The sequence below is a fragment of the Erythrolamprus reginae genome, chromosome 3, assembly GCF_031021105.1.
Source record: "Erythrolamprus reginae isolate rEryReg1 chromosome 3, rEryReg1.hap1, whole genome shotgun sequence".
Lineage (NCBI taxonomy): Eukaryota > Metazoa > Chordata > Lepidosauria > Squamata > Dipsadidae > Erythrolamprus > Erythrolamprus reginae.
In genome coordinates, this window is record NC_091952.1 from 153,315,395 (window position 1) to 153,342,120 (window position 26,726).

General features: G+C 42.2%; 1 protein-coding gene across 1 annotated transcript in view; it reads right to left on the bottom strand.

Annotated features, from left to right (window-relative positions):
- The window catches only part of LOC139165435 (sodium-dependent neutral amino acid transporter B(0)AT3-like), a 33,488-nt gene extending 9,481 nt beyond the window's left edge, over positions 1 to 24,007 (bottom strand). The window contains exons 1-8 of the mRNA XM_070748614.1: positions 23,854 to 24,007; positions 15,441 to 15,581; positions 14,128 to 14,265; positions 10,313 to 10,494; positions 8,932 to 9,042; positions 6,783 to 6,895; positions 5,768 to 5,896; positions 937 to 1,093 (exon numbers count right to left, since the gene is read on the bottom strand). Coding sequence (XP_070604715.1) covers positions 937 to 1,093; positions 5,768 to 5,896; positions 6,783 to 6,895; positions 8,932 to 9,042; positions 10,313 to 10,494; positions 14,128 to 14,265; positions 15,441 to 15,581; positions 23,854 to 24,007 — 1,125 coding nt within the window. The remainder of the gene's footprint in view (positions 1 to 936; positions 1,094 to 5,767; positions 5,897 to 6,782; positions 6,896 to 8,931; positions 9,043 to 10,312; positions 10,495 to 14,127; positions 14,266 to 15,440; positions 15,582 to 23,853) is intronic.
- Positions 24,008 to 26,726: the final 2,719 nt, after the last annotated feature.

Sequence of the window (26,726 nt, forward strand, 5' to 3'; positions counted from 1 at the left end):
ACACGCTGCTCTGCTTTGATTCCAAAGGTATGAAAAAGCAACAAAGTCCAGCACACAAGATTCCTGACGATACTGCAACAGATATTCTTACACAATGGCCAAACCCACATACTGCTATTTATAGCAGCAGCCCTAATTACTGTAGCCCCACCCAAACACAGGTGGCCTCCCTTATTTCCTCTAATATGTTCTTACTTGGTCTCTTCTACGCATAATTCTGTGCTTGCATGGGTCCAACGTGCCATCATCTGAAGCTATAGAAGATAAGGAAGATTGACTGCCTTGGCTGTGTGCCAAGCCCTCCTCTGCTGAGTCACTCCTACCTTCTTCTTTGTCCAAGGAAACTAAACTCTGAACTAATTTTGTCGGTAATAACACAGGCCTGTGACATGTTGAAGTTTCCCCTGCATCCACCTCCCCATTCCCTGGGGCAGGAGCTGGGCCAGAGCCAATCACAACAAATGAACTATTGTCAAAGACTACATATACCAGGGGTGGGTTCCTACTGTTGAGGTCCGATACCGATGCTCCAGTAGTGGCCCACTGATGATGTAATTTTGGCATGACAGCTCTGGTATTTTCTGTGCCGGTCCAAGTGCGCCACCATATTTTTGGGGTTTGGATGGCTGCTCTTCATCCTGTGCTTTGGAAAAAAGCTGTTCCGCCTGCCCCCAAATTAATACCGACCTTTATTTCTTCGTCCAAAGCACAACTGAGTAGCTCCTCAGCTGTCTTTGGGGCTAAAACGTCCCTCTGCGCATGCACGGAAGTAAAATTGTGCAAGGGGACGGGTGGATGCATGCGAGCGCATGCACACAAAACATCACAATGCGCACCAGTAGCAAAAGTTAAAAGGAACCTACCCCTGACATGTACAAGAAATCTATAGTATTCTTTCATAGGAAAAAAGGATCTTTCAGTAATATGCTTACGTACCTTATCAAGAAACTGTTCAACATCACATTTTGTCAGATTGAGAGCAGAAACTTTTGATGGGTCAGCTTCAAACAGAGAGTCGAGCCAAAGTGTATAGTTCTCTTTTAAAATGGTGCCTTCCATCAAATTAAATGCATGTGTGAGTGATTCAATATTACTGTTGTGGAAATCCAGAAAGGCATGAATTATTTGCATTGCTACCATAGTTAGCAAGTTAACTTTTGCTCCTAATTGCTATCACTTTGAGTATTCATGCTTACATACACCCAAATAGCATCATCCACAATAATATACACAGACCCTCCAAATATTGAATTACACGTCTAATGATTCCTTATTATTGACCTAACTTCCTCAGGATGATGAAATGATGAATGGAAAGCAACATATAAGTCATGTATTACCAGAAATTCTTTTTAAATCTAAGGGATAAAAATAGCAGTATAAAAGAGACACATGCAAAATTTTATTTACTTAGGAAACAGAAATAAAAGACAATAAATAAAAATAGAGATAAGAGAATAAAATACAGTAATAAAAAATAAATAGATACGTGCCTTGGTAACAGTACTTGTGAAAAAAATTAAACATTATTATTAAACAGTCAATATGAGCCAGTTATTTGATAGGAATACTACCCACTGACCCCTCTCCCCCCAAAAAACAGTCAACATAATTTTGGCTGTATATTTTTTAAATCCTAGGAAATATAATAATTGCTTCCAGTTCTAGGTGCACAAGGTTCAAAAAGGTAATTCTGTAACCATTTCAGAATGATCCGGTGATTAGAAAGCTAAGGGAGGGAGGGAGGAAATCAATAGGATTATATTTAATTTTATAATAGTTCCATTTAGCTGAATATTTCCAGAAGAAAATGCTAAACATTAATTTTTCATAGTCCGTTTTATGTGAAGTAGAGGCAAAAATATCTTTGTTGGGTCAAAAAATAGTTCATGTGCCCCCTTTGCTATCCTGGAACCTGGAGTCTTCGGAGAGGGGCGGCATACAAATCTAAATAATAAATGCAAATCTAAATAATAAATTATTTTGGAGTGGGCATTTCTTCTTAATCTAATGTGACTCTAGCATGGCTATCCCATTCGCTTATGCAACAACCAAGTACAGTGATCCCTCGAGTATCGCGAGGGTTACGTTCCAAGACCCCTCGCGATACTCGATTTTTCGCGATATAGTGGTGCGGAAGTAAAAACACCATCTGCGCATGCGTGCCCTCGCGCATGTGCAGATGGTGTTTTTCACTTCCGCACTTGGGAAGACCCCCGACCAACAGCTGAGGACCCGCCTGCCCGCCGCCGCGCCGCTCGTGCCGGGAACCAAACAGCCTGAGTTGCTCCCGGATTCTCCTCCGACCTGCCCTCAACTTACCTTCCAACTGATGCTTCGATCCTTGGAAGAGGCCAGAGCGCCTTTCTGCACCACACTCTCCGCTTCGGTTCCTTTCCGGAAGATGGAAGTTTCTCTCCTTCCATCCTTTCTAGCAATACAATACTCGATGGTTTTAACCATCCTTTCTAGCAATACAATACTGTACTCGATGGTTTTAACCATCAAGTATTGTATTGCTAGAAAGGATGGAAGGAGAGAAACTTCCATCTTCCGGAAAGGAACTGAAGCGGAGAGTGTGGTGCAGAAAGGCGCTCTGGCCTCTTCCAAGGATCGAAGCATCAGCTGGAAGGTAAGTTGAGGGCAGGTCGGAGGAGAATCCGGGAGCAACTCAGGCTGTTTGGTTCCCGGCACGAGCGGCGCGGCGGCCGCGTTCCTCATGCCGCCGTTGCTGGCGCGGGCGCCACTTGCGAGGCCGCTGCGTTGCTCCCGTTTGTGCGGCCGCCGCGCCGCCGTTGCTAGCGCGGCCGCCGCTTGTGAGGCCGCCGTGTTGCTCCTGTTTGTGCGGCCGCCGCGCCGCCGTTGCTGGCGTGGCCGCCGCTTGTGAGGCCGCCGCGTTGCTCCCGTTTGTGCGGCCGCCGCGCTGCTGTTGCTGGCGTGGCCGCCGCTTGTGAGGCCGCCGCGTTGCTCCCGTTTGTGCGGCCGCCGCGCTGCTCCCGTTTGTGCGGCCGCCGCGCTGCCGTTGCTGGCGCGGCCGCCGCTTGTGAGGCCGCCGCGTTGCTCCCATTTGTGCAGCCGCCGCGCCGCCATTGCTGGCGTGGCCGCCGCTTGTGAGGCCGCCGCGTTGCTCCCGTTTGTGCGGCCGCCACGCCGCTGTTGCTGGCGTGGCCGCCGCTTGTGAGGCCGCCGCGTTGCTCCCGTTTGTGCGGCCGCCGCGCTGCTCCCGTTTGTGCGGCCGCCGCGCTGCTCCCGTTTGTGCGGCCGCCGCGCCGCCGTTGCTGGCGCGGCCGCCGCTTGTGAGGCCGCCGCGTTGCTCCCATTTGTGCGGCCGCCGCGCCGCCATTGCTGGCGCGGCCGCCGCTTGTGAGGCCGCCGCGTTGCTCCCGTTTGTGCGGCCGCCGCGCCGCCGTTGCTGGCGTGGCCGCCGCTTGTGAGGCCGCCGCGTTGCTCCCGTTTGTGCGGCCGCCGCGCTGCTCCCGTTTGTGCGGCCGCCGCGCTGCTCCCGTTTGTGCGGCCGCCGTGCCGCCGTTGCTGGCACGGCCGCCGCTTGTGAGGCCGCCGCGTTGCTCCCATTTGTGCGGCCGCCGCGCCGCCATTGCTGGCGCGGCCGCCGCTTGTGAGGCCGCCGCGTTGCTCCCGTTTGTGCGGCCGCCGCGCCGCCGTTGCTGGCGCGGCCGCCGCTTGTGAGGCCGCCGCGTTGCTCCCATTTGTGCGGCCGCCGCGCCGCCATTGCTGGCGTGGCCGCCGCTTGTGAGGCCGCCACGTTGCTCCCATTTGTCCGGACGCCGCGCCGCCGTTGCTGGCGCGGCCGCCGCTTGTGAGGCCACCGCGTTGCTCCCCTTTGTCCGGATGCCGCGCCGCCGTTGCTGGCGCGGCCGCCGCTTGTGAGGCCGCCGCGTTGTTCCCCTTTGTCCGGACGCCGCGGCGCCGTTGCTGGTGCGGCCGCCGCTTGTGAGGCCGCCGCGTTGCTCCCGTTTGTCCGGCCGCCGCGCCACCGTTGCTGGCGCGGCCGCCGCTTGTGAGGCCGCCGCATTGCTCCCGTTTGTCCGGCCGCCGCTTGTCCGCGCGCCCGCCCTTCGCCTGCCCACGCCGTTGCTCGCGGAAGCAGCGCTGGGGTTTCCCCGCCGCCCACGCAAAGGGGAAACCCCGGCAAGAGGGGGAAGACCCAGGGAAGCCGCCCAGCAGCTGATCTGCCCGGCGGGGAAGCAAACTCCACCATCTACGCATGCGTGGCCATAGGGAAAAAAAAAGGGCGCACATGCGCAGATGGTGTTGTTTACTTCCGGGTTGAAAAATCGCGATATAGCGTTTCGCAATAATCGAGATCGCGAAACTCGAGGGATCACTGTACAGTACTTAGTCTATCTTGGTCTCTGCTGCACTCCAAGCAGCAGAGCATACTACTTTTAGATTTCCACAGATATTCCAGTCGTTCTTGATATATCGGATGTTCCTGAACAACAGTTCCATGTTTTTATTTGTTTCTTTCATATGTGCAGCATTGGCAATGGGTACTGTGGAGTATACATTGTCATCATGTAAACAGAAGATTAAATTAGAGGTTATTTTCATGATTAGCAGGCTGTAAAATACTGTACATCCAAAAGTGTTCAGGAAACAAAACTTTTATTGTCTGGTGAATCAAATTAGGATTAATAAGTAGTCCTGTCCAACTAAGCAATGTCCAACTTATTTATTCTATGAAAGTCGGTTACATTGAATTAGAAATCCTAATGTGTAATCTAGATCAGTAAGCAAAAAGCGTTTTCGCAACAGGTTAAGAGAGTCATCATTTAGAGGAACAAGAGGAGGAAGGTGAGTTTTATCAGCCACAAGTAAGTCTAGCTAGTAAGACACCTTTTTAAGTCTAAGGGTAGATTCCAGTATCAGCTTAGCTGATCTACCAGCTGCAGTCTTACATGGACAGAGATAACTTGCCTTCAATTAACCAGCATATCTTTGTTGCATTTCAGCAATACACAGCATGTGTGAAGCCACTTTGGAAAATGGTTCAGGAACTTTGATAAGCCCAGCCCAAAACTGTTATTAACTGGCATTAATAAATCTGAAATTAAAAAAACTCTCTGGGTTGCATTTTACGTACTTTGTATGCTTTAGCTTGTTGTTATTTGGCGGATTAAATAAGCAAGAAAGGATTAGCCTCAAGAAGACATTATTGCACAGGAGGCAAACAATTGGGCTACAGTCTCAAGTCAATAATCCCAATTACATGAATGTACTTGGTGATCAAATGTAACAAAAGCAATGTCGGAGTAAAGACAATCAATAAAGTTAAACTTTTTACTACTCTTTCTCCTACAGGCAACCAATGATTTGATTTGATTTGACCAGTCGTAAAGATAATAACATCAGAAAGATGTTTTAAATTTTAAATTACCAGGAATTAAAAATACTGGAATGTACTATTATATAATTTATAGGAATTTCTCTAGGTTTGTATTCATTCCAATTTCATTCTGTAGCACTCCTCAACTGCGACCAACCGGAGAGGTAGGAGGAGAACCACCGTAAGACAGTGCCTCCCACCCCTAACCCCCCCCCCCAACCGGCGCAGTAAGATACCATGGTTGATGGTATCAAAAGCCTCTGGGAGGTCAAGAAGCACCAGGATACAGGATAAACTCCTATCCTGGGCCCACCAGAGATCATCCATCAGCGCAACCAAAGCAGTTTCTAGAATATGGAATATGGAATGCAAATCAAAATTAAAGTGAGATTTGAATCTTAAATTATTCTAATAGCTTACTGATCCAAACAGTCCGAGGAGCTTAGTGATGCTTTGAACCCAACAAGTGAAAATATGGCAATTGCGGTATATATAGATGTTAAACTGTCCGCTATAGCTATTATGACAGAATCTTTTTCACAGTCATTTCTAGAAGAAAAAGAAAGAAAACAGATTAAACTTTCTAACAGGCAGTATTAAGTATGAAAATTATCAGTTATGTCAGAACTCTCATCACTGATTTAATTTTAAATGTGAACTAATGTATCCTACACTTCATAGATATAGCAGATGAAATTTACATTTTATTTTATTAGGCCAATGACTCATAGTTGTAATGAACTACCCTCTGAAGTTAGAAATTGAGCAGGAAGCTAAGCAGTTGTAATAGTTAGCAGGATCTGGAAATCACCAAAAAATGTTAAAGGTGCGGGCTAGACTGGGAAGCAAAGAAAATTAGAACAATAATATGTTTGCAAGAACAAAACAAAAAAACCTACATAGTTATGTTCAGTTGCTTCTGGAAATAATCTTAAGGTTACTTGAAAGGATATTAATGACCTAAACTGATGGAATTTTGACAAGTATACAGAAATTTCCAGCCATGCAGGATGATGAAGTGACTGTAAAATGGGTAGTGATATAGGTGAAAGGAGGAATTGTAGTAAAAATAGTATTGCAAAATCTTATAAACATGCCATAGATTATATTAGAAAGACATATGGTCCCTTCTTTAGGCAACAAAATAAGATGACTTTACACTGCACAGCAGGCTGACATAAAGGAGTAGGAAAAGCTAACTTTGCTTAAATTCTTTCTTTTCACTTATGAGTACAAAAATGATTTTGACAATAATAATAACAACAACAACAACAACAACAATAATAGCTACAACAATAAAGTAGGAAGAGACCTTGGAGGTCTTCTAGTTCAACCCCCTGCTTCTACAGAAAACCCTACACTTTACTGACAAATGATATTTCTATACAGTATGTTGAGCACTCGGTTAAGATACACAAAATTAGACTACACCTACTTTTGTGGATTGTAGCTTGAATATGCTATATGTCCTCCAAGCGCTAAAGAAAGGGAGAAGAAACTCTGGGTAGCTGCATCAAGCCATGTGCGTGGATTTTTTAGGACTGTGAACTATTAAAAACATTAAAAATAAAAATGAAGTAAAAAATAGTGAACCCCATTAGCTGTCATCTTTGTTAGGCTTTACGGTTAGACTGTCATCTTTACATGCACCCTGACTAGCATTTTGTGTAATTACTATAAGAGGTTACAAGATTCAAGTTAAAATCACAAATACTTCTAAAATCAATAATTTACTATAATGCTATAGATGCAACACCCCAATTTAAATATACTTATAAAAATAAACCTTAAATATTAATATACTATGGAACTTTTTATATACTTATAAAAATAAACCTTAAATATTAAATATTAATATACTATGGAACTTATTTATGAATAAATGTAATAAAAGCATGTTTATTAAGTGTTCCATATATACCATATATGGTATATGCAGCTGTATGATTTCTCTCTCTTTCTAACACTGAGGAAGTGTAAATTGGTGAGATCTTAAGACTTAAAGGGATAATTCCTATGTAAAATAATAGCAGCTAAAAAAATAATTACAGCTTTCCTAGGCATCTGGTGCACAACTAGGAAGCAAATGAATAAATAAAGAGTTATAAAGGTAGGTAACAGGTTGCTGTAGAAAGCATATACAATCTGATGTTGGAGTTTGAAATGTATGGACCTGCAAAGGTTGTTGAACTTCCTATTGTTTCTAATGACTGATCATACCACTTGTGATTGATGAGTTAAGTGCTACCTCCAATCCATGTGGCTAGTCAACCGTTAGTAACACTAATTAATTCCCAGATTCTCTAAATAAGGTATAATAAGCAAAGAAATTGCAAAACTGATTATATACTTCAGCAATTATAGATAAATGTGGGCTGAGTTCAGATGTGAGTTCAGACCAGTTCACCCGAACTGGTAGCAACCTGCTGGTGACATCACAATAACATAATAGAACTGGTTCGTCAGAAATGCCATCTTTTTTTAAAAAATATTTTTTTCTTCTGAGCATGCGCAGAAGCCATGTTAAACATAGAAGATTGTCGGCAGAAAAAGACCTCATGGTCCATCTAGTCTGCCCTTATACTATTTCCTGTATTTTATCTTAAGATGGATATATGTTAGAAACAGAAGTCTGACGGCAGAAAAAGACCTCATGGTCCATCTAGTCTGCCCTTATACTATTTCCTGTATTTTATCTTAAGGTGGATATATGTTTATCCCAGGCATGTTTAAATTCAGTTACTGTGGATTTACCAACCACGTCTACTGGAAGTTTGTTCCAAGGATCTATTACTCTTTCAATAAAATAATATTTTCTCATGTTGCTTTTGATCTTTCCCCCAACTAACCTCAGATTGTGTCCCCTTGTTCTTGTGTTCACTTTCCTATTAAAAACACTTTCCCCCTGGACCTTATTTAACCCTTTAACATATTTAAATGTTTAGATCATGTCCCCCCTTTTCCTTCTGTCCTCCAGACTATACAGATTGAGTTCATTAAGTCTTTCCTGATACGTTTTATGCTTAGGACCTTCCACCATTTTTGTAGTCCATCTTTGGACCCGTTCAATTCTATCAATATCTTTTTGTAGGTGAGGTCTCCAGAACTGAACACAGTATTCCAAATATGGTCTCACCAGCGCTCTATACAGCGGGATCACAATCTCCCTCTTCCTACTTGTTATACCTCTAGCTTTGCAGCCAGGTGTTTTACTTGCTTTTCCTACCGCCATATTTTCCATGTTTCTGGCACTGCACATGTTTTATCATCTTGTTTTTGGATTTTGGGGGGAGATTTTAAAAATATATTTTGACACTGCGAAGCTCGCAAGCACCCACGATGAATGGCCACATGGCATGGGAAGAAGTGAACAGAGGATCACATTCATAGAGCTCTGTAAAGGTGTCAGAGTTTCTGAGTATCCCACACATAATCCCTCCATGCATGGCTTCTAGCAGCTTCAGTGGGTAAAAATTGTAAATACCTCTTTTTTGAAACTGAAATCATTAGAGAACTAGCAGATCCTGCTCAATAAAACAATTAACTCTTACAAACATCTAGAAATTTAATGGGAATATACTTGCATCAGGAGTGAACAGATGAATTAGCCCTTCAATAGCTCCTGGGAGAGTCAGTCCATAAATAAGGAGTATAGTTAAAGTTATATATAGAAGAGAGATTACAACATAAATTGCCTGCACAGAGAGAAAAAGCAGGAAGAAAGCATTCAAACCGATAATTTTATTTGTTATTTTATTTATTTGACAAGCATGTATATGATAACAGATTCAAGTATAAACGTGTTTATGATTACATGAAATGGATACAAATAAATGGAGATATTAGGACGGGGTAGGCACAATTGTACACGTATGCACACCCCTTACATTACTCTTAGGAATGGGTGATGTCAGTCTAAGGTTAAAATTGTAGGGGTTTGGGGAAGAAACCAAAGAGTCAGGTAGTGCGTTCCAGGCACTGACCATTCTGTTACTGAAGTTGTATTTTCTGCAGGTTTGAAACAGTTTACTTTAAATTTGTATCTACTGTGTGCTTGTGTATTGTTGTGGTTGAAGCTGAAGTATTCATTGACAGGTAGAACATTGTAGTAGATAATTTTATGTATGTCGCTTAGGTCAGACCGAAGGCAGTGTAGTTCTAAATTGTCTAAACTCAAAATTTCAAGCCTGGTGGCATAAGGTATTCTCTTGTGAGCAGAGATGTGGAGGACTGATTATATCATCATGATAGAAACCTAGTTAATGATCCCACCACAGTCCGGCCATTCATACTGTGGACCATCTTTCTACCAAGGCACAAATCAAACTGCCAGAATCTGGATGATTTCATAACAGAATTTTTTTAACAACAAAATAATGAAGTGCTGTGGACCCAATAAATGGGGTAATGAACATGGGTTGCAGGGGATCTACCATTTCTCTCTTCCATGGGGAAGATCAGAAATTCCTAAATTACAGCCCATTATATAATTATTGCAGTGGATGAATTGGGGTTATGCGACTGACCATGCCTGAGAATGAACCTATGCAGGGTCAGGATTGCCAGAACCTCTGGTGATGTCATGATGACATCACAGAACAGGTTTGGTCAGTGCTTATCCATGGGTACTGCTATCTTTTTTTTTTTTTTAAATGGATTTTAAAAATAATAATTTTGGGGGGGAAATTTTTTTCTGCCTTTTTTCTTCTGCACATGTGCAGAGGCCAAGTTTCTGGCACTGTGCATTTGGTCGCTGTCTTGTTTTTAGCTTTTGGGGGGATTTTTTTTTAAAAAAATTGTCACTGCGTATGCGCATATGTGTGAAGCATGCGCACACCCACAAGGTGTGGCCACAGGTGCAGGAGGAAGCAAACCGGCAGCAAGTTACGTTAGAAGCCATCCCTAGGGTCAACTAGTATTTGGCTAGTGGCTAGTCAAAAACCATCCGGGAAAAAGACTCCTCACCTTTCCAGTTGTTTCAATTCCTTGAGCTGTACAGAGGAAAACAATGATCCAGGAAGTGGCCAGAGGTATAGTCAACGACGGAATGAATGGGCCAGTCTCTGTGATGTCTGTGCTGATGTTCAGTGTGGATCTGTACCAAAAGTAATTGGATTCAGAGCTTTGCTCGCATTCTTTGATGAGCTCTAAAATAAAGAGACACATGAAGACTCTTAGAGGTACTAATAATTCACATTACTTCATGAATTCAGGGAGGAAGTGCGTAAAAGTTTTTTTTTTCAATGCAGGCAAAAGATGTTACTTTATATTTTTGAATGCCTCCTCTAAGTAAAGAGAAGTTAAGTTAACTAAATTCCCTACATACCTATGTTTCCCTGAAAATAAGACCCTTTCTTATATTTTTTTAAACCCTGAAATAAACGTTTGATGTTACTGCCATGCATTCAAAAGCCTGATTGGGCTTATTATCATGGATGTCTTATTCTGGGACAAATGGTATTAATTACATTATTGTTACTGTTATTGTTGTTGTTATTATTATTATTTTTGTATGCCGCCCTTCTCTGAAGAATAGGGGCTGCTCACAGGGTACAAAAGCAACACAACAACAAATCTAATTAATTAAAAGTTACTACTAAAATCCCATATATAATTTAAAAAACAGTCAACCAATTCATTCACAACCACACATTACATCTCGTACATGGTTAGTTAATACATCATATATATAATATATATAATATTAGTCACATATTAATTATACACAGCATGCCAACAACAACTAAGTAATGTGAATGAAACACTTAGAATTAGAAACATTTGAAAGTGACTGTATGAATTCAGAATTTCCATTTCGGGTCTTCAAAAACAAGTTTCCCATTTACAACAGGCTATTTCTATTATCTTCTACTGTAGAGTCCTTCAGGAGCTGGGTGGCATATAAGTCTGAATGAATGAATGAATAAATAAATAAACAAATAAATCTTGGAAATGTGTGCCATGCTTAAAATACTCTTTTCAAGCTTCAAAACCAAAATGGTCAAAAGCGTTGGATTCACGCTTAAGTGAAAGAACAAGTCACAGTAACAATTCATCACTTTGTTTTCTCTAAGCTGTAGCCTGGAGGCTGCCAGCCACTGACAGTCATTTAAATTTTCTGCCGCGTGGTTCACCAATCAGTGGCTAGCATGCAAATAATCCTACATACGCCCATACATAACAAAAAGTTGCTTCCATTCAAATGGTTTGATTTCATGACATTTTGTAAGCCCTCTTCTTTGTGGCATCTTCTGAGAAGGATACATGGACCATGGTATCCCTCTGCACTGCCTGGAGGGATTGGGAGTGGGAGGCACTGTCCTTCAGTGGTTCTCCTCCTACCTCTCCGGTCAGTCGCAGTTGGTGTTAGTGGGTGGTCAGAGGTCGACCTCGAGGTTTCTCCCTTGTGGGGTGCCTCAGGTGTCGTTCCTCTCCCCCGTGCTATTTAATATCTACATGAAACCCCTGGGTGAGATCATCCATGGGCATGGGGTGAGGTATCATCAGTACGCTGATGATACCCAGCTGTACATCTCCACCCCATGTTCAGTCAACGAAGCAGTGGAAGTTATGTGCCAGTGCCTGGAGGCTGTTAGGGTCTGGATGGGTGTCAACAGACTCAAACTCAACCCTGATAAGACAGAGTGGCTGTGGATCTTGCCTCCCAAGGACAATTCCATCTGTCCGTCCATTACCCTGGGGTGGGGGGAATTATTGACTCCCTCAGAGAGGATCCACAACTTGGGCGTCCTCCTTGATGCACAGCTCACATTAGAGAACCATCTTTCAGCTGTGGCGAGGGGGGCATTTGCCTAGGTTTGCCTGGTGCACCAGTTGCGGCCCTACCAGGACCAGGAGTAACTGCTCACAGTCACTCATGCCCTCATCACCTCGAGGTTTGACTACTTTAATGCTCTCTACATGGGGCTACCTCTAAAGAGTGTTCGGAAACTTCAGATCGTGCAGAATGCAGCTGCGAGAGCAATCATGGGCTTCCCTAGGTATGCCCATGTTACACCAACACTCCGCAGTCTGCATTGGTTGCCGATCAGTTTCCGGTCACAATTCAAAGTGTTGGTTATGACCTATAAAACCCTTCATGGCATCGAACCAGAATATCTCCGGCACCGCCTTCTGCCTCACGAAACCCAGCGACCGATTAGGTCCCACAGAGTTGGCCTTCTCCGGGTCCCGTCGATGAAACAATGTTGTTTGGCGGGACCCAGAGGAAGAGCCTTCTCTGTGGTGGCCCCGACCCTCTGGAATCAACTACCCCCTGGAGATTAGGATTGCCCCCACCCTCCTTGCCTTTCGGTCCCGGAGATATTCTGGTCCTCTGACAGTTCCCTGGGGCTCTAGTAGTGGGTTCCCATCATTTTAACTTTCAAATCATCTTCTGTGGTTTATGATGGATCTAAAAGCATTTGGGAGTAATGGGAAAATGCTGAAAGCTTTTTGCTGCTGTTTGCTAACTTGCTGCTTTAATTTCTCATTTAATTTGATTTTTAAATCAAGTGGGGCATTGGGGCCCAGCAGGCACCAGGGAAATATTGCTGATTACATTGATCAGCATACCATGCTGGATGCTAATACTAGAGTCTCAGCAAACTTTGTAGTGAATAATTATAGTAATTAGCAATGTTAAGTACATTTGATTAAGCTAATCACACACCGTACACAAACTATTGGTACAGTAATGTGAAAGAAAGAATCAGGATTCATTCTCTCCTTCCGCTTTTTTTTTAACTTATCCAAGCCACAGTCTGCCCCCTGCCCAAGCCCCATCTCTTCCTCATAGAAGTGTGTTTTTTCATATATACTCTGGTAAGAATTTTTCTTCATTTTGGAGTGAGGCAATGGTCATAGGATTTGTCCATACAGCTAGAATCACAAGACAAGAAAAGACAAGTGCAGGACTCCTTCAGATCGGGCAAATTATGATGTTGATGTCAAGGATACCTTTAATATATATATATATATTTATTTATTTATTCATTTGTCAAACATGTATAAACAGGTTCTCAACCTGGGGGTTGGGACTCCTTTGGGGGTTGAACGACCATTTCACAGGGGTCACCTAAGACCATGTGAAAAGACAAATTTCCTATGATGTTAGGAACTAAAGCTTCTATTCTGGCACCTTGGAACATATTTTTACAATCCAACCAATCATGTGTTTATAGTGGGTGTGTCATTCCGACCTGCCTGCCAATCAGTTTAAAGCTCTGTTGGGAGAATTGGCACTAGATTTATGGTACTGTTTTAAGGGGTCACGGCATTAGTTGAGAACCTCTGATATGTAGGATAATAGTAGTTTGTATAAACATAAGTAAAAAGTAACGATAAAAGAGGACAATAGGACAGTAGTTCAGGGACAGTAGGCACAGTAGTGCACTTATGCATGCCCCTTACAGACATCTTAGACATGGGAGAGGTCGACTGTAGACAGTCTATGGTTAAAGTTTTTGGGGTTTGGGGAAGAAACCACAGTCAGGTAGTGTATTCCAGGCATTGATCACTCTATTGCTGAAGTCATATTTTCTGATGTCTAGTTTGAAGCGGTTTACATTTAGTTTGAATCTATTATATGGTCATGTATTGCTGTGGTTGAAGGTGAAGTAGAGATTAACAGGAAGAACATTTTGGTGTATGATTTTATGAACTACATTTAGATCAGATTGGAGGTGACATAGTTGCACATGTATACACCTGGTTGTAATGTAACATGTCTCAGCTGCTGATGAATAAAAACAGTTAAAATATAGAGAAAACACACCCACCCATTTTGCTGGTGTCGGCCGGACAGATGCTCCAAGGCGAGGGCTCTTTGAAAGAGTTTACCAGGTACCACAACACCCAGGCATTAATCATATTATAATATGAGCCGATTATGAATGATATCATCATGCAAGCGTAGCCTATGGAACAAGCAAGCATAAACAGAAGAAAATCAACATCAGCACCAACAAACAGGAATTGGGGGAAATCTAAAGTCTTAACTCACACTCCTGTTCGCAGCAAACAGCTTTAGAATTGTAATAAAATAAGTGTATATGAGCTTAATGTGTAGAAATAAATAAACTCAAGTGAAAGCAGAGGCAAAAGTCATGTGATTCTAGCTTGTGTCAGAGTGTTACTGCTTTTAAGAAGTTTCATTAGAGGTGTCGTTCTTATCAAAGATGTTATTGAGATGTTGGCTTGATCTGCCAAGCCCAATCAGGTATAGCCGACATGGGAATCAGGCAAGCAGGACCCAAGTGTAAAAGTGTATGTTATCATTGACAAGTACAGTATTAAGGAAATATTTGCAGGAGTTACAGAGCTATCACAGATTGTTATTTTTTACTCATCTGATTTCAAGGCAAAAGTAATGCTATTAATGGGACCAGTACAGGCAACCTAGCTTAGGTCATCATACATAGTTTTTGCTTGATGATTGATGGATTATGCTTCAAGGCCTCCCAATAACTATACTTCCCTGGCTGGCATAAAAATGTATCAAAATATTTTACGAAAGGTTCTTTTAAAGATGTAATAGTAGACAATATAACATGGTTTTAAAAATTAAGAGCAGCAGTAATGATGACAATATTGTCATAAATTACTATAATAAAAATAGAATAACAGTGAAGTTTTAACAACACTGCAAGTTTTTTTAAATGTTTGGAAACTAAAAAGATGCCAAGAGGATTACAGTGTGAATCCAAGTACATTAATTTAATGTACCGGTATGTATACTTGTCCAACTTTTCATGATTTCTGCAAATCTTTTTTCTTAATTTTATGACATTTTCATTTTTAATACTTTTCCCTAGTATGCTATTTTAATTTTGTTATAGTGCAGAAATGAAAAAGAAAATAGGCAACTTTTTATCTTCATTTGCAAATTGTTACATTTCTGGGTTGTTAGGAGGTTCCTAAGTGTGTAGACAATGCTGTCTTAATTTTGGGTGATTTCATTTCAATCCGCTGGCACTCATATATTTGAGATTGTTATTGTAGGGAATTTTGTATGACAACATCTCTTCTTTCCCAAGTGTGAAGCCCAGCCACTTGTAGGAATGTGTAACACTGAAAATAAGTCATAACCTACCAATTCCTCCTAAATAGGGTGAAATATGACTCCAGACTCCAATGCTGCCTTGTCTCAAGAACTGTCCAACAGCTAGTTCAAGGTGAAATATTGGGATTCCTTCAAACACCAATGCAATGACATACGGAATCAAGAATGCACCTATAAGTAGAACAGCCAATCACAAGTAAGCAATAGCATTGTCTACTTTAACTTTTTCATTAACATGCTTTGTTGCACTGCTCATAGTATCACAGTATATAGCACTGTATAGTTTATATAATACCATATTTTTCGGAGTATAAGACCCACCTTCCCACACCCCAAAAGAGGGTGGAAATGTCAGTGTCTCTTATACACCAATTACAGCCATTTTTAGAGTTCCGAAGCCCTGCCCCGAGGTCCCATTTTTGCAAAAAACGGCCAGTTTTTCGCAAAAATAGACAGAGGTTCTGGAAAGCCTGCGGATAGATCCTGGGGATTGGGGGAAGGCAAAATGCCCCAATTTTTGTAAAAGGACAAAAAACAGCTTGTTTTTCACAAAGATTGGTGCATTTTTGCCATCCCCCAGCACCCAGGAGTTCTCTGCAAGCTTCCCAGACCCTTTGCCCACCCCATTTTTGCAAAAGAAATGGGCAAAAAAACAGAACATTTTCACAAAAATGGAGGCATTTTTTGCCATTCTGCAGGACCCAGGAGTTCCCTGCAGGCTTCCCAGACATGAAAAAAATGGGCGAATGCCTTCTAATAATGAGCAAATGCCTTCTAATTATCCAATCTAGCATGACTGGAGGATAAGGTGACCAGATGTCCCGCTTTTGGTGGGACAATCCCGCTTTTTAGCAATTTGTCCCACGTCCCGCAGCGTTTTTAAAAAGTCCAGATTTTTTAAAAAATGGGAAGTCTGGTCATCTTACTCCAGGGGTCTTGTGGGGGTAGGAATCTGCCTTCGGCCCCTCCCCACAGAAGCCGGCAAGGTAGGCAAGTGAGGCAGGCGGGGCCGGTGGGCGCAGGGAAGCCGTTCTTGGGAGGGACGGATCGGCCACCGCAGGGCTCTGGTGGTGGGTTTCTTTCCCTTTAGGGTTGCAGCAATTTAGCTGGGCAGAAACAGCTGGAGGAGGGAGGGCCTTAGAGCAGCGGCAGCAACAGGGCAAAGTTGGAAGCTGTTGGAAGGGGAGACACAGAAGGGAAGGGAAGGTTCTCTTGGGGAGGTGGGATAAAAGTGCCAGCATCCCTTCTTCTGATTTCCCTGCATCCAGGTAAGCTTACAAGAGGACTGGCACCACATGGAGGTTTTCATCAGCTGCAGCTTTGAGGGCTCTCAATTCTCCCCAGCAGCTGCCTGCTGAACAGGCAATGGAGGGTCAGCTGAAGTATCCCTCCCCCAAGCACTCCTCAGCGTTCCCTTTATTTTTTGAGCAGTATATATTATATACAGTACTATATATACCAGTGTTTTTCAACCACTAGTGTGCCGTGAGACATGGTCAGGTGTGCCGTGGGGAAATTAAACATGGGTCCCCAAACTACCATTCCAGGTTTCACACTAAGTGAGTATAAATACGTTTAGAAACTATATTATTAACTATATGTATAATATGTACTGCGTTAGAGTGTCATTTTGTGTCATTTTGGTTGGTGGTGTGCCCCAGGATTTTGTAAATGTAAAAAATGTGCTGTGGCTCAAAGAAGGTTGAAAATCACTGATATATACAGTATATACTAGTTGTGTTAAGCCCTGTTAAAGTGAAACTGACCTTTAGATGGCCCTAACTGTCAACTTCAGTTGTTTTGGAGGGAAACTTATAACATTCATATTTGGGTGGGCTTTTTCAAGTATTATGATTGGTTAAGGCCCTGTGGGTCCAGTGTATAAATTACAGGGATTTGCCTGTTGTTCTCTAGTTCCAGTTCGAGTCAATAAACGCTGTTGTATCTATGCTGGTTTGTTCTTGTCTATTGCAGCCAACTACGCAATATGTGTGGTAATATGTTGAACATATTTTTTAAAAACCTAATTAACTTTGAGCTGAAGCAATCAACTGTTGAACCTAATTTTCCCTAGAGTTTTTCTCAGTGTATGGAATCAAATGCTGTTTTTAAATCTGAAAAGGCAACACAGAGAGGCACAAATAATTCCACCGTATTAAGATTCAAAGCATACAAATGCATGAGCATTTGTCTTTCTTTTTTGCAAAAATGAAAAAGTCCTTAAAAAAAAATAGATCACGGAAATCATTCAGCCATTCAATCCAGACAGTAAAGCCAAATTAATCAGTAACAATGGACGATGAAAATATTCTCATGGAAACCTAATCTGAGTCAGCCAGTGAAAGCAACAAATGCTCACAAATGAAGAATTTTACAAGTGAGTTATTCAGTAACAGTAGAAAACGCTTAATGCTAGGTACATTTGAAGTAGAATTGGGATTAACAGAAAATGTGTAACACACTGCTATTTATTACAAAGGAAACAGGAGTCTCCCATTTCAATCCAAAGATTGTGACTTGGGCCCTATAAAGTTTGTTACTGTTCCAGATTAAAACTCCTGTTTACTATACCATATATTATCATATTAAAAAAACCTAGCATGGCGTATATTTGGTTTTCTCTTCCATGTAAAATGGCTGAATTGAGTTGTTGCTATAAGGTTACTTCTCTGCTGAGTAATCATCTGAAATCAGGTTTCCTGAGGTCCTCTTATCCCATCACTTCTTACCACAGCTGGATGCTTGTTCTTGTTCTCTGATGATGCTTTAAATCTGCTACTTAGAGCTCTGAAGACAGTTGCATGCATGGTGGTTGACTGTTGTATTTAGGGAGTTATACATTATGGTTTAATTTAGGGGTCTCAAACTCAAATTCATTGAGAGCTGAATCAGGACTGCGTTTGACGTTGGATGAGGTGGGGGCATGATCAGGATGGGTGTGGCCAACTTGCCATCACTCATGTTGGGATGCCTGTAGTGGTCCAAGCGCTGTGCCAGCAAATACAGAGCTTGGGAAGACTGCATGCATCGCTCTCCAGCTCCGTTTTTGCTGGTAGAGGGCTGTAGAAGGCCGTCGCCAGGGGTGGGCAGCAGGCAGGATGGGGTGGAACGCAGTTCCACCGGTGGAAATGAAGATGCATGCGCAGCTCCAGCTGATCGGCGGCTGTCACTTCCTGGATTACTGGGCTCGACTCGGCTCTCCTTTTTTCTCCTCCTACTGCTGCTGTGTCTGCACTCCTTGCTTTTTTCCTCTTTCCTCCTTCCTGGCCTTGGACGAGCTTCCCTCTCTCCTGCTTGGCTCCCCTCCAGCCTCACGTGGCCACCTACCGCCTGAGGTGGGGGGGACGACCCAGGAAGGAGAGGGCAGGAAATGTGAAGCAAATTGTCACCCCAGCGAGTGACACTGGTAAGGTTGTAAGACGAGGATTGAACAGTTTACTTGAACATTGATGGTTGTTCAAGCCACTCCCACCTGATCACATGGCTGTCAAGCCACTCCCACCTAGTCACATGACCATTAAGACACACCCACAAAATAAGCCACACCCACAGTGTGGTAGTAAACATTTTGGCTGCCCATTACTGGCCGTCGCAGCTGAAAATGGAGCTCGGGAAGGCCGTGTGCAGCCCCCCCAGGCTCTGTTTTTGCTAGTAGAGGCACTACAGGTCGGTCCTTTGCTGTTTCCAGGATGGTCCCACTGGCCACATCTAAGCACCCCGCAGGCCAGATCCAGCCCAAGGGCCTTGAATTTGACACCATTGGTCTAATTCATATGTCATTTTTATGCTTTAGAAACAGATTGATTGATTGATTGATTGATTGATTGTGTACCATTAAATTGTTTTTTATTCCTAGTGAGTACATTGATATTTTTTCTCTATGACAATCTGTTCCTAATCTGATTTTTTAGGTTCCTCAACAATATATCCATCACTGTGGTAACTGAGTCTGTCTATTTAGTTGCTGGGCATCTTCTCTTTCCTTTTATTTTTCTCTTTCCTTCTAATTTTCGCAGCATTAGAACCTTTTTCATAGAGATGGTTCTTTGCATGAAGTGTCCAAAGTAGGATAATTTGAGCTTGGTCATTTACGGCTTGAGTGAGAACTCTGAGTTTATTTGTTCAATGATCCATCTGTCTGTTTTCTTGGCTATCAGCAGTATTCTCAAGAGATTTCTCCATAATCAAAGTTTAAAGACATCAATACTCTTCTTATCTAGTCCATATAAATCACATTAATAATATAAATATAAATACTATTAAAAAGTGTGCAGTTCAGTGTTAGAATGGAGACCAGGAAGAGAATGACAGCTATCTTCTCTTCAGAGTGTGAGTAGAATGGTGTGAAAGGATATGGATACAATAAACAAAACTGTTTATTGTTCATGCTGATATTAATCTAAAAGAGTAGAATCGTATTAGTCTAAAAAGTAAGAAGAGGCCATTCCAGTAAGTTTATCAAAAGCATTGCAGTGTGATGGTCATATTGTTCATTTTGTCATCCATTGTATTGTGCAACAAACCAAATACAGTATACAGTGATCCCTCGAGTATCGCGAGGGTTACGTTCCAAGACCCCTCGCGATACCCGATTTTTCGCGATATAGTGGTGCGGAAGTAAAAACACCATCTGCGCATGCGCGCCCTTTTTCCATGGCCGCGCATGCGCAGATGGTGGAGTTTGCGTGGGTGGCGGGGAAGACCCAGGGAAGGTTTCTTCGGCCGCCCAGCAGCTGACCTGCTCGGCAGCGCCGCAGCAGCGAGGAGCCGAAGATCGGGGTTTCCCCTTTGCGTGGGCGGCGGGGAAGACCCAGGGAAGGTTTCTTCGGCCGCCCAGCAGCTGATCTGCTCGGCAGCGCCGCAGCAGCGAGGAGCCGAAGATTGGGGTTTCCCCTTTGCATGGGCGGCGGGGAAGACCCAGGGAAGGTTTCTTCGGCTGCCCAGCAGCTGATCTGCTCGGCAGCGCCGCAGTAGCGAGGAGCCGAAGATCGGGGTTTCCCCTTTGCGTGGGCGGCGGGGAAGACCCAGGGAAGGTTTCTTCGGCTGCCCAGCAGCTGATCTGCTCGGCAGCGCCGCAGCAGCGAGGAGCCGAAGATCGGGGTTTCCCCTTTGCGTGGGCGGCGGGGAAGACCCAGGGAAGGTTTCTTCCGCCGCCCACGCAAAGGGGAAACCCCGATCTTCGGCTCCTCGCTGCTGCCCGCCCGCCGCTTGCCCGCCCGCCGCTCGCCCGCCCGCCGCAAGAGGGGGAGAGATAGAGAAAGAGAGAGAAGGAAAGAAAGAGATGAGAGAGGGAGGAAGAGAGTGTGACAGAGGAAGAAGCAAGAGAGAGAAAGAGAGAAAGAAAGATGAGAAAGGAAGAGAGTGATGTCATCGGGTGGGAAAAATCGTGATATAGCATTTCGCGAAGATCGAGATCGCGAAAATCGAGGGATCACTGTATATATAAAACTAGTGGCCTTGTTTTACTCAGGGTTCTTTTGCAATATTTTAAATTAGGGGCTGAGTGATCTCTTCAATTGGTGCATAACCATCTCCAAACAGCCTGGTTTCTTATTTAAACCAAGCATTACTCTCACAACGCAGAAAATTCTAGCCTTGCTATCCTCTTACGATCCTCTGGATTTTTGCAGTTCACATTTCTTTCTGTTTTTTTTCATTATAGAAGTGTATGCAGTTTAAATTTCTGTTAAGCTTTAATTATTTCTACAAACTACCCTGAACTTAAAGATCACATTTCTGCTTCCAGAAATAAATAACACATTTTTATAGTTACAGAATCAGAATAGGGCTATCAACTCTGCAGAATTCCAAACAACATCGAGATGGTATCAAAGAGATATAGAAAATCATCAGGATAACTTTAAAGTTATTTTGACAATAAACCCTCAATTAAAGAAAAACAAATCTATTTCTCCAAAGAACACAAGATAGTTTGAGATTTATTTTTGGTATGTACACTTAACTCAATCTCATTTATGATCAACAGAATTATTTTAAATACCATAGCACATAACAGGTATACATTTTTTTTAAAAAGAGCAAAGATGTTTCTACTATATACTATTTTGAAGTCAAATGAGTTCTAGCAGGAATTGAGAGAAACTGAGTTTTTACTACTACCCAAGGAATCCTTAATCTTGGAAGATAAGGCATGTCCTAAAACTCCCCTGTTGAGATCTTTACGACTACAGATGCTGCCTGGAACATTAAGAAATCTGAAAAGCTACTTTCTGGGAAGATAAGATTGCTCGGGAAATGGAGACTACTGAAGAATAAAAAATAATGATAACTGTCTTTGCTGACACTACTGACATGTGAACATAGTAAAAGATAAGAGCAGAAGAGTGGAAGTGCAGACAGAACTTTATAATCTTGCTGAAAAGCAACTGAGATTTTGATTTTCACATTAAAGCCTGGGTCGGCCTCAATGCTACTGCAAGACAGAATTGAACCATCTTTATTTTCCCAGGAGGAATTTGGGGGGGGGGGGGGGAAGAGAAGGCCAGAATTAAAGAGTGTGGGAATATCTTGGAGCTTTAAAATTGCCCTGTTTGAGTTCTATCTGAGATTAAAATTTTAAAAATTGAGTTGCCTTGAGAAGGGCAACATAGAAATCAAATAAATAAATAAACAAACAAACAAACTTAGAAAATATTACCAAAATCAGCAGTGGAACTGGTGATGATTAAGCACATCATCCACACTAACGTTATGCTCTTCAGACTTTAACTATTGAGGTAACCCAGGTAGAAAAAGGATTTACTTTATTTCTATATATATATAAATACAAAGACATTGCAAACAAAATAAGTACAAGTAAATAAAAACAAACAAACATATAGACAAATAAACACAACAGAAGACAAAACATTTGGGAAAAATAATTTCCCCACTCTTTTAGAATGTTCAATCGGAGGTTTTTTCCTCACAACTTGTTATTATTTTGTTAACGTATTGCTTTGTGTTGCTTTTGCCTTTTTTAAAAAAAATCTGTCTTTTGAAAATTTATAATTTACTTATTTTATCTTTGTCCTTTCCTCTAGCCAATCATAAAAAATTCCCCATATCTTATAATATTCTGAATCTTCTTTCCCTTCTAATTTTTTCGACATCATGTCCATCTCTACACAATCTAACACCTTTTTAATTATCATACCTTCTTCCGGTATTTTATCAGATTTCCATTGTTGAGCGTAAACTATCCTTGCAGCTGTCAAAATATGAATGACCAAGTATCTTACTTCTTTTTAATTTTTTTTGTTAAAAATACCCAATAAATATAATTCTGGGGGTTTTCAGCAAAAGGATTTACTTATGAAGATAATTGCACTATTGTATTTCAGGTCTTGACTTAATAAACTATCTAACATCATACTTAGAATATGATGTGGAGAAGTCATGTATGCCATTAGCACATGAAGGTTCATATTGGCTCTCAAAAATGTAGGAGGTTTCAGGACCCTCAATTTTTCTTTTTCACACCCAAGACCCCTTAGCTAGCTTTTTTCAGAAGGTCAAATATTCCAACAGATCACTTTGACCCAAATCTAGATAAACATCTGGCCTTTAAAGCCAGTCTCGATTTAAAGATAGCTTCTGAAGTGCAAGTTAGCATTCTCATTGGTCATAGTCCCTTCCCCCAACACACCTACCTGAGTAGATGCTGTACTTAGAAAAAATAAATTAAATCTTCATCTTGAAACATGCTTACCACGAAATAGCAGCTAATCCTCTCATCTTTAATCAAGTCAGAGAGAGATCTTACTTGTAAATATCTCTGATATTTAGCAGCAATAACCAGCAAAGAGGGATGAAATAAGTACCATCCCGTTATCTGTTCAAAGGACTTGAAGCAGTGGTGGCATATGAATTGGGGTGCCTCCACTTTTTTGCAGCTGCCTGTCCTCTACAAGGACATCCCTCATTCTCTATAAACACCCTAACGTTCACACAAAGAAAATAGGGAATGTATACAAATTCCAAGGAAATGGTAGATAACCACATGTAGCCAATTCCCAGCTGGTTCAAGCCAATGTCAAAGCAAAGGAAGAGTAGATAATAGATGGGACACTTGCTACTATGGTGTCTTCTGATACGTCAGCTTTTTTAATCTTACTAATATGGTAATTAGACTGCAACAGTACAATTTCCCTTCCTCAAATAAATCTTTCTTTCATTCATTATCTCTCTCCTGTTAACATGAAATACTTGATAGTTACACCATGCATTCCTATACTTAACTGACTAGTCTCCAATGCCTTTTAACCTTGGCAACTTCATAAAGGATTGTAAAATTCCAGAGACTAATGTTCAGTTCCATTATTATAATCCATTGGACTAAAATAATGGATTTGACTTTTTTAGCGAAGAAGCTTAAAGGACATACGTATGTAGATATAATGAAAGAATAAGTGGGAATATCTTAGGTCTAATTCTCTCTTACCTCCGCCATAAATATGGCAAAAATAGGGAAAACGCCATACATTTCCAAAGCCTACAACAAATCCAAGGCAGGATAAAAGGTATTGGATTTTATTATCCCAATGTGGCCTTTGGTCATCTTCAGTGACTGTAACTTCAACAGATACCCTTGACATCTTCACCACCTTATTTTTCCTTTATCACCTCTTTCTCTGAAGTAAATAGCAACATAGTCTTTGAACCTCTTTATTTGCTTGACAGATTCTGAACAATGGATATGGAACTTTCCATCTCTGACATCACACCAAAGGAATCTAAGAGTACTTAGAAACGTATCGACACTACAAACAAGAGAAATGTTTGGGCACATAAAGATAACTGAAGCTTCGGTTCTCTTTTCTAAGGAACACTTTAAGCTTATCAAGTGGCAAATTGATTTATCTGGACTATGAATAGTCCTCATCAATCAACTGAACCTAATGTGATAAAGGGACTTTGAATATTTTATAATTGGCCAGTGATTTCAAATACATGCATATCTTTCTCTGTTCATTTAACTTGGTGGATATGTGCATGCCCATGCAAACACTCCCTAGATGTGAATATTTAATTTCCATGCAAGCATTTTTTTAATAAGGATATCTATCAGGATTAATTTTTGGTACAAGTAATCCTTGGCTTACAAACAGTTCATTTAGTGACTGCTCAAATTTACTACGACACTGAAAATTGGCAGCCTAAAAAAAATGAAAAAAGTGATTCAGGACCATTTTTCACACTTACAACCATTGCAGCATCACCATGGTTACGTGATCAAAATTAAGAAACTTGGCAGCTAATTCATATTTATGACAGTTGTGGGGTCTTTGGGTCATGATCACCTTCTGTAATCATCTGACAAGCAAAGTCAATGGGAAAACCAGATTCACTTAATAACCATATTACTAACTTAACAGTATTCACTTAACTACTGTGGCAAGAAAAGTCAGCAAATGGAGCAAAATTCAAGGAATGTCTCACATAGCCACAGAAATGTTGGGCTGGGTATTCAGTTCCTTGTGGACATGCATTTGCATGTTCAGTGGCAACACCACCACCACCCACCAAAAGCCAAAAACAAAATGGCAATGCGTGTGCGCTGCTGGAAACTTGGCTTCTGTGCATGCACTGAAGGAGAAAAAACTGAACACCACCACCCCGGTTATGCTGGGCTATTGGCCATTAGCCCCCAGTGAGTTCAGAATAAGTTTCAAACACACCCAATCAGTAGAAATAAATCAAGTTCATAAACAGTCTTGAAACACAAGTTCTGAGAGGAGTCAAATTACTCTCACCGACAGTCCTTTGATGCCGAAACATGTCAAAACAAAGGAGTAGATAAGGCAGCTGTGAATCCACATAGCACATATGCCAAAAGTCCCCAAAGCTCTTTGACAATGTAATATACAAAGTTCTCTAAAGTCCTTGAACAAAACAAACTCTCCATGCTGTTGCAATCTTCTTTCAGAATTCTCTTTCCAAATGGACATAGCCCATAGCCCACACTTCCCAATGCCCTTGTTTATCATGAACTCATTGGCATAATTCCCCCTTGAACAGGTGTGCTCTCTTATCTTCTGAGATGCCTGTGCAACTGTCCCTTCGTGCCACAAGCCTGCGCACACGGGCATCCACTAGTGGGTCCTCCTCCGATTCTAATTACCCCCTAATGACTCCCGCCCCGAGTCTATGGAGAGGGGCGGCATACAAATCTAATAAATAAATAAATAATAAATAATTGGAGCACTGACTGGTGGGCTGGCTGCACTCATCTCCCTGTCTGTCTCCTCTCCCCCACTGTCTGCCTCTGACTGTGAGCCAGCTTCACTGTCCGATTCCGCTGGCAACAAAACAGGTCTCTGATAAACTGAGGATTCCCATAAAACAACATCAAAATTCCCAGCTGCAGGAGCTGGCCCAGATCCAACCACAAATTTGGGGGGAAAGTTAAAAAAGAATTCAAAAAAATAAGAATGGCAACGACCAAATCAGTCCGTGACATTATTGTGACATCCAGCGGGCTACTACTGGTTAGGGCGAACTGGACCAAAGCGGGAGGAACCCACCACTGCACCAGGGGTAAGAGCTGCACCCAGCTTTTGGGCCTTCCAGAAGGTATCAAAATCTGGCTTTTCTGGTTTCTTTATTATTTATTCTTTATATATTTATTTACTTATTTATTTATTATATTTATATGCCGCCCAACTCCCAAGGGACTCTGGGTGGCTTCCAACAAATAAAAAACAATTTCTAAAACAGTATAAAACATTTCATTAGCAAAACCCCATTAAAACACATATACCGGTACTCTCTCAATCACTCAGCATTCATGGAAGGATGTCACATTCCTTAGAACAGCCAGGTCTTTACAACTTTACAGAAGGCTGGTAAATCTCCTGAGGGCCACCACAGAGAAGGGTCTTCCTCAGGGGCCCGCCAGCCGGCATTGTTTGGCTGACAGCACCTGGCGAATACGGATCTTGTGTGTTCTTATTGGTCACTGGGAAGTATGTGGCAGAAGGCAGTCCCGAAGATAGCCTGGTCTTGAGCCATATAGGGCTTTATAGGTGATAACCAAGTCGATCAGTAACCAATGCAGCTCGCGGAGCATTGGTGTTATATGAATGTTGTCTTGGTACTCCCATTATAGCTCAGTTGTCATGGTTGGCCTGTGGTCCTGAGGGGTCTGCTCACTATTGGAGGTGTCTGACAGTAAATTAAGGCAAATATATGTTTTTATAATGTTGCAGGATCCAATCTGGGTTGGTCACTGGGACCAGAGGTTTAGTTTTCTGAGCTTTTGGACTAGTGGTGGAGCCATCATCAGGGAACTTGTCTCTATCAGAATGTGTCTGA